The following is a 13,418-nucleotide window of genomic DNA, read 5'->3' on the forward strand; positions in this document are numbered from 1 at the left end:
AACTAATATAGATGCTTTTTTTTTCCTTTTATCAGTTAAACTAGTTTTTGACCCGTGCGATGCACATATTCATCTTAACATATAAATATTAACAAAAAATATAATCTAATGATTACAATTAATGATATAAAAGTGCTATATAAATTAAGTATTATTATTTTATTTTCACATTTACTTCAAATAACATTTTTATAGATAAATATAATAATATAATTAAAATTAATATAATATATTATATTATATTTTTATCAGTAAAAAAGAAGGAAATGACATCTCAGCTCCATCGTTACTGTTTTATATTATATATAGATAGATTACTTATTATTTCCTTTCAAAAGAAATTAAATTATTATTTTTAACACTACTATTATTATTTTTATGGGAGAGAAACAAAGTAATTTTTAAGTGATAAATATTATATAAAATTGAGACGACTATGTTAGAGATAATGTTCCTATTATCTCTGTAAATAGATTCTTATCTAGTTAGAGTTTCAATTTGTCTATAACCCTAGCTAGGTAGAGTTCTAATACGATTATACTTGTGTATTGTATTCCTATACAAACTACTATTGGCTCACTATAAATACAAGGCCTCTGAGCCATAATCACCAAGGTGATTCAAACCATTAATTGTGTTATTACTTATCACCGGCGAATCCGAATTCCTTGCCGCACCAACAGCCGCGGCAGCCGCACCTCCACAGCACACAGTCGGCGATACCTTCCCGCCGGAGGTTCGCGCGGCTCTCGAAGCCTACCAGGCGGCCAGTGCAAGGGCGGCCAATGCCCAGGCGCGTCCTGCGCCAACTTCCTCCGCGTTGGTTGCCCCGGCGCAACTTCCATCTGCAGCACAGGCGCCTCCCGCACCATCTGTCGCAGCTCCTGCGCCCTTCGCCTCGGCTGCCGCTGCCCAGGCGCCCCTTTCGTCTGCTGTACTTGCGCAACCCGCGCCCATTCCATCCGCAACAGCAGCGTGCGATCAGCGGTTTGTGCAAACCGCGATACCGACAACGTCCGCCGACGCCGCCGCGGTACTAGCCGCCATTGCGGCATATCAGGCGGCTGTTCCGCCTCCTCGGAATCAACAAGTTTCGGTCCAGCAGCCATCTATTCAATTGCAACAATCCGCGACACCTCCAACTCTATTTTCTCCATCAGTTCTTGCTGCCCTAGCAGCATATCAGGCAGCTGAAGCCAGTAACAAACATCAGGTTATTTCTGAATCTCATACTTCACCGTTTTGTTACAATACTCAATTATCCCATGATCCCTCACCATCTTTCTTCTCAAATTCGTTTCACAATACTGTTGATGCACCGTCAAACAATGTTAGACACAATTTTATTTCCTCCTCCATCCCTCATACTACAAACAATCCTGTCCATCCAGAACCTATCTCCACTCATGTTGAACAACCAAGACAACCACCCACAAATATCAAGATTAACATCAAATTAACCCCGAACAACTACAAAGCATGGAGAATGTCCATGGAATCTACCCTTCAAACCTATCATCTTCTTTCTCACATTCTTAGTTCAACACCACCTCCACCCAAATTTATTCTTAGAACAGGTTTTGTGACATCAGCTGCGGATTTAATCATAAATCCATCTTTTATTCAATGGGATGAAGAGAAACGAATTTGAGAAGAAAGATGGTGAGGGATCATGGGATAATTGAGTATTGTAACAAAACGGTGAAGTATGAGATTCAGAAATAACCTGATGTTTGTTACTGGCTTCAGCTGCCTGATACGCTGCTAGGGCAGCAAGAACTGATGGAGAAAATAGAGTTGGAGGTGTCGCGGATTGTTGCAATTGAATAGATGGCTGCTGAACCAAAACTTGTTGATTCCGAGGAGGCGGAACAGCCGCCTGATATGCCGCAATGGCGGCTAGTACCGCGGCGTCGGCGGCGGACGTTGTCGGTATCGCGGTTTGCACAAACCGCTGATCGCACGTTGCTGTTGCGGATGGAATGGGCGCGAGTTGCGCAAGTACAGCAGACGGAAGGGGCACCTGGGCAGCGGCAGCCGAGGCGAGGGGGCGCAGGAGCCGCGGCAGAAGGTGCGGGAGGCGCCTGTGCTGCAAATGGAAGTTGCGCCGGGGCAACCAATGCGGAGGAAGTTGGCGCAGGACGCGCCTGGGCATTGGCCGTTGCGGTTAGGACTTTGCTCCACGAAGAGAACATCACCACACCGGAAATACAAAATGCAGTACCTCATGAAGAGAACATCATGCCACAAACAGATTCTCCTCCTCCTGAAACTGCACCACCTGCTCCTATTCCAACTGAAAGGCCCAGACCTCGCAATGCACCGCTGATTGGTCCACGACAATATTATATGCAACTTCGACAGTCGTCTCTTCAATCAAGAGGAAGGTTTGAGGGACTTTTAGCTACACATCCAAATGGCACAGTGCATCCAACAAACAACCCGAATGGCGTACAACAATGTCTGAAGAGATTCAAGCTCTTCTGGACAATGGCACATGGCAACTTGTACCGAGACCACATGATCAGCATGTCATCACCTCCAAGTGGCTCTTTCGTACAAAGAAGAAGTCTGATGGAACCATTGATCGTCACAAAGCCCGTTTGGTAGCACGGGGATTCACTCAAAAAGCTGGGATTGACTACAAAGAAACATTCAGTCCAGTAATCAAAGCTACAACCATTAGGTCTGTCTTTGCCATTGCAGCAGCAAACAACTGGTTCATCAATCAGCTGGATGTCTCTAATGCATTTCTTCATGGAAACTTATCAGAGACAATATATATGGAACAACCGCAAGGTTTTCGGGACAGTGACCGACCAGATCATGTCTGTCTTCTCAAAAAGATTCTTTATGGATTAAAGCAAGCACCGCGAGAATGGTTCACACGCCTTCGAACATTCCTCCTCTCCCTTGGGTACAAAATGTCACAGGCTGACAACTCTCTGTTCATCAGACGCACCGACACGGAAAAGACTTACATTCTGTGCTATGTTGATGATATACTCATAACAGGTAACCACCCTGCACACATCACCAACACTATTGCGGCCATCGAACATGAGTTTCCCATTCGCAATCTTGGCAAGGCAGAATACTTTCTCGGAATTGACATCAGATATGAGAAGGATGGCATTCACATGTGTCAGGCCAAGTATGTGGCTGACATCCTAGACAGAGTGAAGATGATTGACTCCAAGCCCACACTAACGCCCATGGCCACCACGCCAACACTTTCAAAGGAGCTAGGCACCAGCTTAACCTCTGGAGATGAATATCGAAGCATTGTGGGAGCACTTCAATACTTAACATTCACTCGTCCTGACATTGCATTTGCAGTTAACAAATTATGTCAGTTTCTGCACTGTCCGACTGATGAGCACTGGAAAGGAGTTAAGAGGGTCTTACGCTATATTCAGGGCACATCAGACTTTGGCATAGTCATGTCCATCAAACCAATACAGCACATCCATTGTTACTCAGATAGTGATTGGGGAGGGTGTCCTGATGATCGACGATCCACGGGTGCCTTCTGTGTTTACCTTGGATCCAGCATTGTATCGTGGCAGACCCGCAAGCAACCCACAATAGCCAGATCCTCAACAGAAAGTGAATACAAGGCAGTGGCAAATTCCACAGCAGAACTCCTATGGTTCAAATCTCTTCTCTCGGATCTCGGATTTCCCTTACCCACCCCGGTTCAGCTATGGTGTGATAATGTTGGAGCAATTTATCTCACCTCAAATCCAGTGTTCCATGCCCGTACGAAGCACATTGAGCTAGATTATCATTTTGTTCGTGAACAAGTTCACAGAGGTTTTCTCAGTGTCAGATTTATTCCCACCGATCATCAGGTTGCAGACATACTCACCAAGCCGCTAGCTCCGGCTCGCTTCACGATACTACGCTCTCGCCTCTTTGTTCGTGCCCGCCATCGGCTTGAAGGGGGGTGTTAGAGATAATGTTCCTATTATCTCTGTAAATAGATTCTTATCTAGTTAGAGTTTCAATTTGTCTATAACCCTAGCTAGGTAGAGTTCTAATACGATTATACTTGTGTATTGTATTCCTATACAAACTACTATTGGCTCACTATAAATACAAGGCCTCTGAGCCATAATCACCAAGGTGATTCAAACCATTAATTGTGTTATTACTTATCTCTCTCTATCTCCATAATCTTCCCTATATCAAACTATACATTCAACAGATTAAATATATTGACAAAATATTATAACAGTTGTATTGCTATAAATAACTATCGAATGTAAACTTTTAAAGGGTAAAGGGTTTCCTTACAAATGTAAACATTTAAAGGGTTTTTTTATATATACCAAATGTAATTGATTACTGTAATCAAAGGTCAATATCACAAGATTTGTACAAACATTTTTTGATAAGTTAGAAGTTGAAGGAAATGGAAGATTTGTACAGCATAGTTGTATTTAAATAAGTGAATCAAATTGTAGACATCTCTGTAAAGTAAAGTGGAGGTGGTAGGTGCAACCTCCAACCTCTCCACAACCCATATTTATACAACAACAACAAAGCCTTAGTCCCGAAATGATTCGGAATCGGCTAACATGAACCATCATATATAACCGTGAAATCAAATCGTGTCAGCGACATAAATTCGCTCCCTCCACTCCGTCCTATCCACTACCATATTTTTCTCAATTCCCAGTAAACTTATATCACTCTCGATCACCCTCCTCCAAGTTTGCTTAGATCTTCCCCTACCCCTCACCACTACATCCCTTTGCCACTCTTCGGTTCTCCTAACCGGCGCATCAAGCGCTCTACGTCTCACATGGCCAAACCACCTTAGTCGGTTTTCTCTCATTTTATTCTCAATAGATGTGACCCATACTTTTGTTCTAATTATTTCAGTACTCACCCGATCCTTTCTCGTATGACCACACATCCATCTCAACATACGCATCTCCGCCACCGACATCTTATGGATGTGGCAGTGTTTCACTGCCCAACACTCCGTACCATATAACAATGCTGGTCTAATTGCTGTCCGGTAGAATTTTCCCTTCAATCTATTAGGCATGTCGGAGTCACAAAGGAAACCCGTAGCACTCTTCCACTTCGACCAACCAGCTTTAATCCTATGAGCAACATCTCCATCTACTTCTCCATCCGTTTGGATAATAGATCCTAAATACCGGGTGCAATCTGAGGCTTGAACAACTCTCCCATCTAGGGTGATTGTCCCTGCCTCCCTACTCCTATGGCCGCTAAACTTACACTCCAAATAGTCTGTCTTACTTCGGCTCAACTTAAAGCCTTTAGATTCTAGAGTTTGTCTCCATAGTTCCAACTTCCTCTCCACTCCTTCTTTCGTCTCATCAACCAACACAATATCATCTGCAAACAGCATGCACTATGGTATACCATCTTGGAGTGAACTTGTTAGTTCATCCATAACGATGGCAAAAAGAAATGGACTTAGTGCGGAACCTTGATGCACTCCAATCGTAATAGGGAACTCTTCAGTCTTCCCAACACTAGTACGTACACTCGTGCATGCTCCCTCATACATGTCCTTTATGATGTCAATATATTTCCGCGAAATGCCTTTCCTTATCAAGGCCCACCAAAGTACTTCCCTTGGTACCTTATCATATGCTTTCTCCAAGTCAATGAAAACCATATGCAAGTCTTTCTTCTTATTTCGATAGTGCTCCATTAATTGTCTCATTAGGTGGATGGCTTCCATAGTTGATCTTCCCGGCATAAAGCCAAACTGGTTTTCCGAGATCTTCACCGTCCTCCTTAGCCTTTGTTCGATCACTCGCTCCCAAAGTTTCATAGTGTGACTCGTTAATTTGATTCCCCGATAGTTGGCACAATCTTAGACATCGCCTTTGTTCTTATACAAAGGGATTAAGATACTTTTCCTCCATTCTGATGACATCTTATTGTTTCTCCAAATTTTGTTGAAGAACGTCGGCAACCATTCGATTCCTCTTTCTCCCAAACATCTCCAAATCTCAATAGGGATGCCATCCGGTCCTACTCAACTTCATATTACTTAATGCCATTTTGACTTCACCCTTTTGAATTCTCCACAGGCATTCATGATTTATCATATCGTAATGGATACTTATATCTCCAACATCTTGTCTGCGATCTCCATTAAATAAGTCATCAAAATAGGACATCCATCGTTCCTTGATATCATTATCTCCAACTAGGACTTTCTGGTCCACATCCTTCACACATTTAACTTTTCCGAGATCTCGCGTCTTCTTATCTCTCATCCGAGCAATTCTATATATGTCTCTTTCCCCTTCTTTCGTATCCAATCTTGTATACAGATCCCGATTCACCTTTGCTCTAGCATCTTGTATGACCTTCTTTACTTCCCTTTTAGCCTCTTTGTATTTTTTGTAGTTCTCGTCACTCCTACATTTCCCCAATATTTTATAGGATTCTCTCTTACTCTTTACTGCCTGTCGTACTTCTTCTGTCCACCAAGATGTGTCCTTACCCGGTGGCATGCTACCTTTAGATTCCCCTAGAACTTCCTTCGCTACTTCCCTTATACTATGCTCCATCTTAGTCCATATCGAATCTATATCTAAATCCATATTACAAGTCCAAATATCTTTTTTGGCCATCTCATCCACAAATTTTTGTTGATTCTCCCCTTGCAGTTTCCACCACTTAATCCTAGTCTCCACTCGTGGTGTTCGTTTTCTCATACATCTCCTACTTCGAAAATCAAGCACCACTACTCTATGTTGGGTTGTCGTACTCTCACCAGGGATCACCTTACAATCAATATAACTCGTTCTCCAAGCACTTCTTACTAAGAAGAAATCAATTTGGCTCGCATTACCGCCACTCCTTACAGCCCATATTTATATAATAATAAAAAACGAAAAACGAAATTCTAAAGAAGAAAAGGAATAAAAAAAAACAGATATATACCAACCACAAATTTCAAAAGATCATTTGAAATGGCACCACTCAGCCTCCCTTGATTATTAAATACATGTTTAACAAACTCTCATCCATATCATGATGTAAATTAACATAAAATAAAAACACCACAAGAAAACTATAACCCAAGTGATTTAAACTAAAAGACAAACATAAAATCTAAAAGAACACATATTTATCAATGAAACAAGTATTGAGATGGTAGGACCTTGAAGCAACAAGCAACAAACCCTGCTTCCTCAAGTTCAGTACACTCCACCACATAAAACACAAAATCTACGAAGGATTTAGCCAATCAGGACAGAAACATATCCATTACATATTTCACAAGCATTTAGAAATAACATATAAAAAGGTCAAACAGCTATTAGAAATACCCGTATTCCCCCAAAACGTTCAGCTTATATTTCCTTCTCACAATTGCCAAATGCACATGCGTACTTGCACATCAATCATACAGAGAGATAGCAGCATAATGAACAAGGCTATGAAGGAAGAGGAACCTGGGATGCAGGTCAGCTTGTTCTTTTTCGTTTTCCACATACTTCAAGAGTCTAGCAACAGCTACATCTCAAATATTTCTGGCAATAAAACATGCTAATAAACATTCTAGTTAAAGTTAGCTAATGAAAACAGTGGAACATAACCTTTCTTATAAGGAATTCTCTCTCCCATGTTGAGAGAGAAACTAACACCAAAGTCGGAGTAAAAGAATGTAAAAAATGACAAGATTAAAACAAGCATAAAAAATACAGCAAGACAGGCTTAAGCTTCAAATAAGTATATGTTGAATATTTTAACTCTCAGATGCTTCCCAAAAAAATATTTTCATAAATGTCAATCAGTTCCCACAAGGTGAGACTTTAATGCAAAAATCAAGACACCTATTCTGAGTAAATGAATCAACTTTTATCAATCGTATCCTTAGACCATATAAACATAATATTCCGTTGCCAAACAAAAAGTTACAAATTTATCAATGTTTGGAAACATAGCTAATTCCGAATGGTCATAGATCATCCCATTTTAACCTCCCCTTTTCATTCAGAATGAAGTTACAAAATATTCAAAACATTACCACTGTTCATAACTAGCTCAAAATTGAGAACAAAAAACAAAAAAGACCACTTCCAGCCGTTATATTTCTTGAGATTATACTTCTACATCTCTGTTGTATGCTGTCCATAAAACTATGATTAAGTTTTCTAGTCTGTTTTTGAAAATATGTGCAACTTCAAAGCTTAGCTCCTACAAATTATCAGCTTCTGCAATAAACAAGCCAACTAGTAAGTACACTTCTATATTAAAAAAAAATAACAGCAGCAGATGAATATATGTGTGATAAAAATGCTAAAAATCAATCTGTTACCTATGATTTGAATAATGATGCACCCATTCTTTGCCATAGGTTGCTTGGAGTGGTGGGTGATTTATTCATGATCATCTCAACAGCAGGTCCCATTTCATGGACAAGGTTAACAGACTCTGATAACCGATTAAGTAGATTTATGAGAGCAATAACCTCGTTCCTTTGTAGCTGCAACTGATAACCAGAACAATATGCTTTAGGAAATTAATACTACAGGGATCATATTCTTGCATTAACAAGAAACATATTTAGTTTCATCCTCAATAGAAACAAGTCAAAGCAGGTAGCCATCACCATATTTACAATTTGATACTTACAGTCTGAACCAGGTGTTTCGAGCCATTGTCAGAGAATAGGATTTTCAGTGCAGTACCAAGACCAAGAACTTGAAGCTTCCCCCAAAGTCTACACTTCTCACATCCTACGCAATCCATCAATGCACTACAATTGCCAATGGATCAAGTCACATCACCGCCACAAAGTAAAACCAGAATACATGTTATAATTGAAGGAAAATAGCTATCAGAGAGACAACATTATGGTTTAAATAATTTCTACAGATGAGAGATTAAAATCATAATCATATTTGCTTGGCTTTTTTTTATCATATTTGAGGCTAAGCACAATATTCAGCTTTGATTGGGAAAATTTTCATAAGAGAACCAAAAAGAAATCGAGAAAAACCTAATGTTTCTGAATTGCCCTTGAATTTTCTGTTTCAGCTCAGGTCCACGTTGACCTTTCCACAGCTTAGCTTCGTCAAATGGGAGTGGACATGCAGCTTGTAGTTTTGGATTATAGAGCAGCTGTCTCATCAAGGAATGTGTCTTGAGGTCCTCATTACCGTTACCAGTATCATATTCAGCTTGCTCCAGATACTCCGTAGCCTAAATGCATTACAAATATATACAAAATAAAATGCTAGCAAATTAGAACAACTACAGGATAATGAAGAAAAAATATGTCCATTTAAATTACGTAGATATAACAAACTTCCTCAATGACCCTTACCTTCATCACAGCTCGTAGAACAAAAAGGAATGAGAAGTACAAGTTTCTAACACGGTCAGGGTATCTTAAAACCCGATCATACATCAACGAAAGATTTTGGCCCCACTGCAAATGCAAAAAACAAGAGACTGAGAATGGAACCTTTAGGTAAAGCATTGTGTGTGTGTCTTTACTCCTCCTGTAGACAACATTGACCCACTTAATCGACAAAAACTGTTTGTTTTTCAACTCCTCACCACCATAAACTCATATATCTTTAAAATTGGATACCCGTGAGAAGATAGGCAATGAAATTTAAAAAAAAAAAAAAACTTCGATGTTTTGTTCAGCTCACTTCATGTCTCTTGGCCATTGAATTACCAAGGATTTTGTAATTTGAAATTCTGAAATATGAAATGGTTACATGTTCGAAGTTCATATATGACACATGGTAAAGCATGAACCTAAATGCATACCGAGTTTGTAGATTCGTCAAGTAGATAATCAGCAGCTATATGGATCGAAATTGAAGAGTGAAGACCAGATATCAATTTGTACAATATCCTTTCTTCTTCACACAGCTCTCCAGATGGGTCTGTACATCACATTGGAAATCCACATTAGAATAAAAAAGAAATAAATAGATTAAGGAAAGAAGATCAATTAGAATAAGAAAGAAGGAAAATAGTAAACAGCGAAGAAAAGAAGATTAAGATCTGAATAGATACAGATAATAGAAATTGAATATTCCAATATTTCCACTGTACATCACATTGGAAATCCACATTAGAATAAAAAGAAATAAATAGATTAAGGAAAGAGGATCAATTAGAATAAGAAAGAAGGAAAATAGTAAACAGCGAAGAAAAGAAGATTAAGATCTGAATAGATACAGATAATAGAAATTGAATATTCCAATATTTCCACTGTGTTTTTTTGTGTGTATGTGAACTATGAGGAAGCTTTGCCGCAAAACAGAGTTCCTAGATTTAAAATTTTATAATGAATTATAATTATGGAAGAGTTAATAGTTAATTTGAAATTTACTTCATGCATTTTATGATTAAGATTGTTGTTATTTGACTATTTGTTGTATTTTAGAAACGTTAGTTGTTGTCATTTATAAAATTGATATATATATTTTTTAGTGCGCCTTGTGTCGCTCTGGCGCGCGCCTAGGCTCAAGGATCCCCTTGTGCCTTAAATAACTATGAACAAAATATAATCTTGGGGAATATGGAAGGACATGCATGAATATGGAGAGAATACGAAACTTACATTTGGGGCAGTTCTCAGAGTACACTGCATCCCATATCCTTCTAGCTGATGGACCAATATAACCAGTGAAGCGTTCAGGGTTCAATTGAAGATTCACATATGTCATTTCAGCTGCAAATACATAAATATATATATATAAAACTTTTTTATTTGCTCAACCAACTTTCACATTTGGCAGTCAAATAAAAGTATTACTATTTACGACAAGAGCCAAATTAAGCATCATACTATCACATGAACATGTTACCTTATCATGTTTGCTTTACAGTTGCAGAATATGATTATTAAATACAATACAGGTTTAGCATCATGGAAAATTATTAACTTCTCAAACATGGTTTATTAAATATCAAAGATACAGGGTTCAGATGTTCAGGAAGAGAAATAACACACCATTGTCCGTCTCATCATCATTTGTCCAGGGATTATCTATTTCTGTCCATCCCCTAAATGCCTTACTATCAAGGGTCCGATCAACAGCAGCCTCAGGCTTCCCTTCTTGACAAAGAAGATCATCTGATGAAAGACCACGGCGAAGAGGTATCCTAAATGATTCAGGAAACTCATTTTCTGGGCACTCACACACACTGCAATCCCTCAAGCGACACATGCCATCATCAAGCCAGAATGGGCAGTCACACCATAATTTCACCTGCCAAAAATCCCGATCAAATGGCCTTAAACTAACATAGAATGCAAGTTCTATATAATTGTATTGTCTAGAAATAAGTAAGAAGATAGGAGGATATAATATCAGGATAAGATTACAAGGGTAACTTCAAGTGCTCAAGTTTCTTTTCACAATATAGATGTCATAAATTAGCTGCTTCTGGCCAAATTGAAGGACCAGGGCGAAGAAACCCGAATTCAATTTCCATTCAAGAATCCAGTATAGAAGAAGAAGTTAGTAAATTTATCTTGACACTAAAGCATAGCATATCAATCAACTGATGTACAACACAATAAGAAGCACTTGGAATCTAAACAAAGATGTGATTGTGGATGCAAAAGAATTATTCGACACATACAAGATTATAATTGCATCATGTCAGAGAAAACTTAAATACTTCACTAAATATGCACAACACCTAGCACTGGAAGGTGGAAAAAAATATCTCATACATCTGCGTCCCACTAAAAGTATGAAACTTTTCAAATCAGATTACTCAGTCCATATAAATAATTTGAAGCTTTCTGATGGTAAAGCAGTTTATACAAATCACTAAAAGCGCTCTGACAATTCAGCAATGAGTTCCGCTACAATACATGAAATCTAAAACCAAATTCAAGTTGTTCAGGCTGTAACAAACAATGACCCAGATGTCTTAGCAGTAATTAACTAATCTAACTACAAATCTGATCCAAGTTTTGTAGATGCAAATAACAATTGGGATTGAAAGAAACATTTATGATATTAAAATTAAAACAAAATTGGATGATTCATCCTATCATATAAATCTGTTAAGAAAACCAAAATGACATCAAACAATGTTTTCTATTAGGCATAAACCTCCGTGTCCTCATTGTAGGACATCAATTGCTTTGACATTGTAATGGACATGACAAGTAGTAAGTGTACTAAGATTTCGAAACAAACCTTAAAATATCTGAAAAATGAGGTTTTCACAAGCTCTTGGAGAGATGGATGCAACACTTCTTGATTTAGACGATCAACTGTCTCATAGTCGCAGCAACAATCCTCCACCAACCCGCTAAACTTCTGCACCAATAAGAGAAAGTGCTAGTTAATCATACCTTGAGCTGGAAGAGAATAGAGTGATCATATTGAAATTTCCAAACATTTCAAAACCTAACAAAAAAATAAAATAAAAAATAAAATAACCAACTCGACAGCAACATAAGCAAAAGACGGCATTCTACTAATTCAAAAACATGAAATTAATTTCTTAGCCTCTGTTTTCTGGAGACTCAATCGAAGAGGGAAAAAGAATACAAACCTTAGGGCAGCTACAAGAGTCTTTGGATGGTCCAAAGAGAGAAATGTTTGGCGTAGTAATAGAAGCTGTAATTAAAGAAAAAATCAGAACAATGACAGCAACAATTACAACCGATGTCCACCGCTTCCCTTCACCACTTCTCTTCTTCTCGGTCTCAGATTCAACCATTTCCAGACTTCCCTATTAAAAAGCCTACACTTATTCACTTCGTTTCAAATTTGGCGAAATGGAATTTCAGTCCCAAGGGCCTCTTGCCGCTCGACGATCTCAGAAATGTCGGCTATAACCGCACACTTGGCTTTCGAGTGGCTCAAGAAGAAAGGGAGAAGCAGAATAGATTTCGAACAATCGACCGAAAGTTTCTCACGAGACAGATGAGACGGCGTCCGTGGAGAAGCCGGCGGATGCAACGGCTGAGTGGGGTGAAGACTGAAGAAAACTGTTCTGATTTGGGTTACGATCAGGAATCCAACGGGGTTTTCCAGAAAAAATATTGCGAGTCAACCAAAAAGTAAGTGCGTTTATTGGGTATTAAAAACTTGTTAATCTTGCAAATTAGTCTTGTGTCTGAAACGATGGGCATAAACAAATTGCGGGAAAAATCAAGTTGGAAAACAGAAACTAAGGAACCATACCATTGCGTGTGGACCCTAGTGCCTAATTAGAAAGCCCCAGTTTCACATGTGATAAATAAGAATAATCTCTTAAAAAAAAAAATAAGAATAATAATTGTTTATAAAAAAAAATGATGTGTTTTTTCCTATACGTATTAGAAATGTGACTCTTTTATAAATTGATTGCAAATAAAGACAAAGTTGATAAATCATAATTTAGAATTTAGTTATTTAAAATTTGTAAATCATTTA

General features: G+C 38.7%; 1 protein-coding gene across 1 annotated transcript; it reads right to left on the reverse strand.

The window, feature by feature from the left end:
- Positions 1–7,768: 7,768 nt before the first annotated feature.
- On the reverse strand, positions 7,769–13,142 carry LOC136232672 (endoplasmic reticulum oxidoreductin-1-like). Its single transcript, XM_066021992.1, has 10 exons — positions 12,553–13,142; positions 12,192–12,314; positions 10,988–11,246; positions 10,595–10,705; positions 9,793–9,911; positions 9,338–9,442; positions 9,011–9,213; positions 8,644–8,767; positions 8,327–8,500; positions 7,769–8,222 (listed from the first exon to the last, which is right to left on the reverse strand). The coding sequence occupies exons 1-9, from the start codon at positions 12,718–12,720 to the stop codon at positions 8,327–8,329; spliced, it is 1,386 nt and encodes a 461-aa protein (XP_065878064.1). The 5' UTR covers positions 12,721–13,142; the 3' UTR covers positions 7,769–8,222.
- Between the last annotated feature and the right edge of the window lie 276 nt (positions 13,143–13,418).

Source organism: Euphorbia lathyris, chromosome 6 (assembly GCF_963576675.1).
Source record: "Euphorbia lathyris chromosome 6, ddEupLath1.1, whole genome shotgun sequence".
NCBI lineage: Eukaryota > Viridiplantae > Streptophyta > Magnoliopsida > Malpighiales > Euphorbiaceae > Euphorbia > Euphorbia lathyris.

Coding starts and splice junctions, on each gene's coding strand:
- LOC136232672 (XM_066021992.1), bottom strand. CDS start 12,720: ATGGTTGAATCTGAGACCGAGAAGAAGAGAAGTGGTGAAGGGAAGCGG. Junction 10,706..10,987: donor TGATGATGAGACGGACAATG/GTGTGTTATTTC, acceptor ATGTATTTGCAG/CTGAAATGACATATGTGAAT. Junction 8,501..8,643: donor CGAAACACCTGGTTCAGACT/GTAAGTATCAAA, acceptor TCTGGTTATCAG/TTGCAGCTACAAAGGAACGA.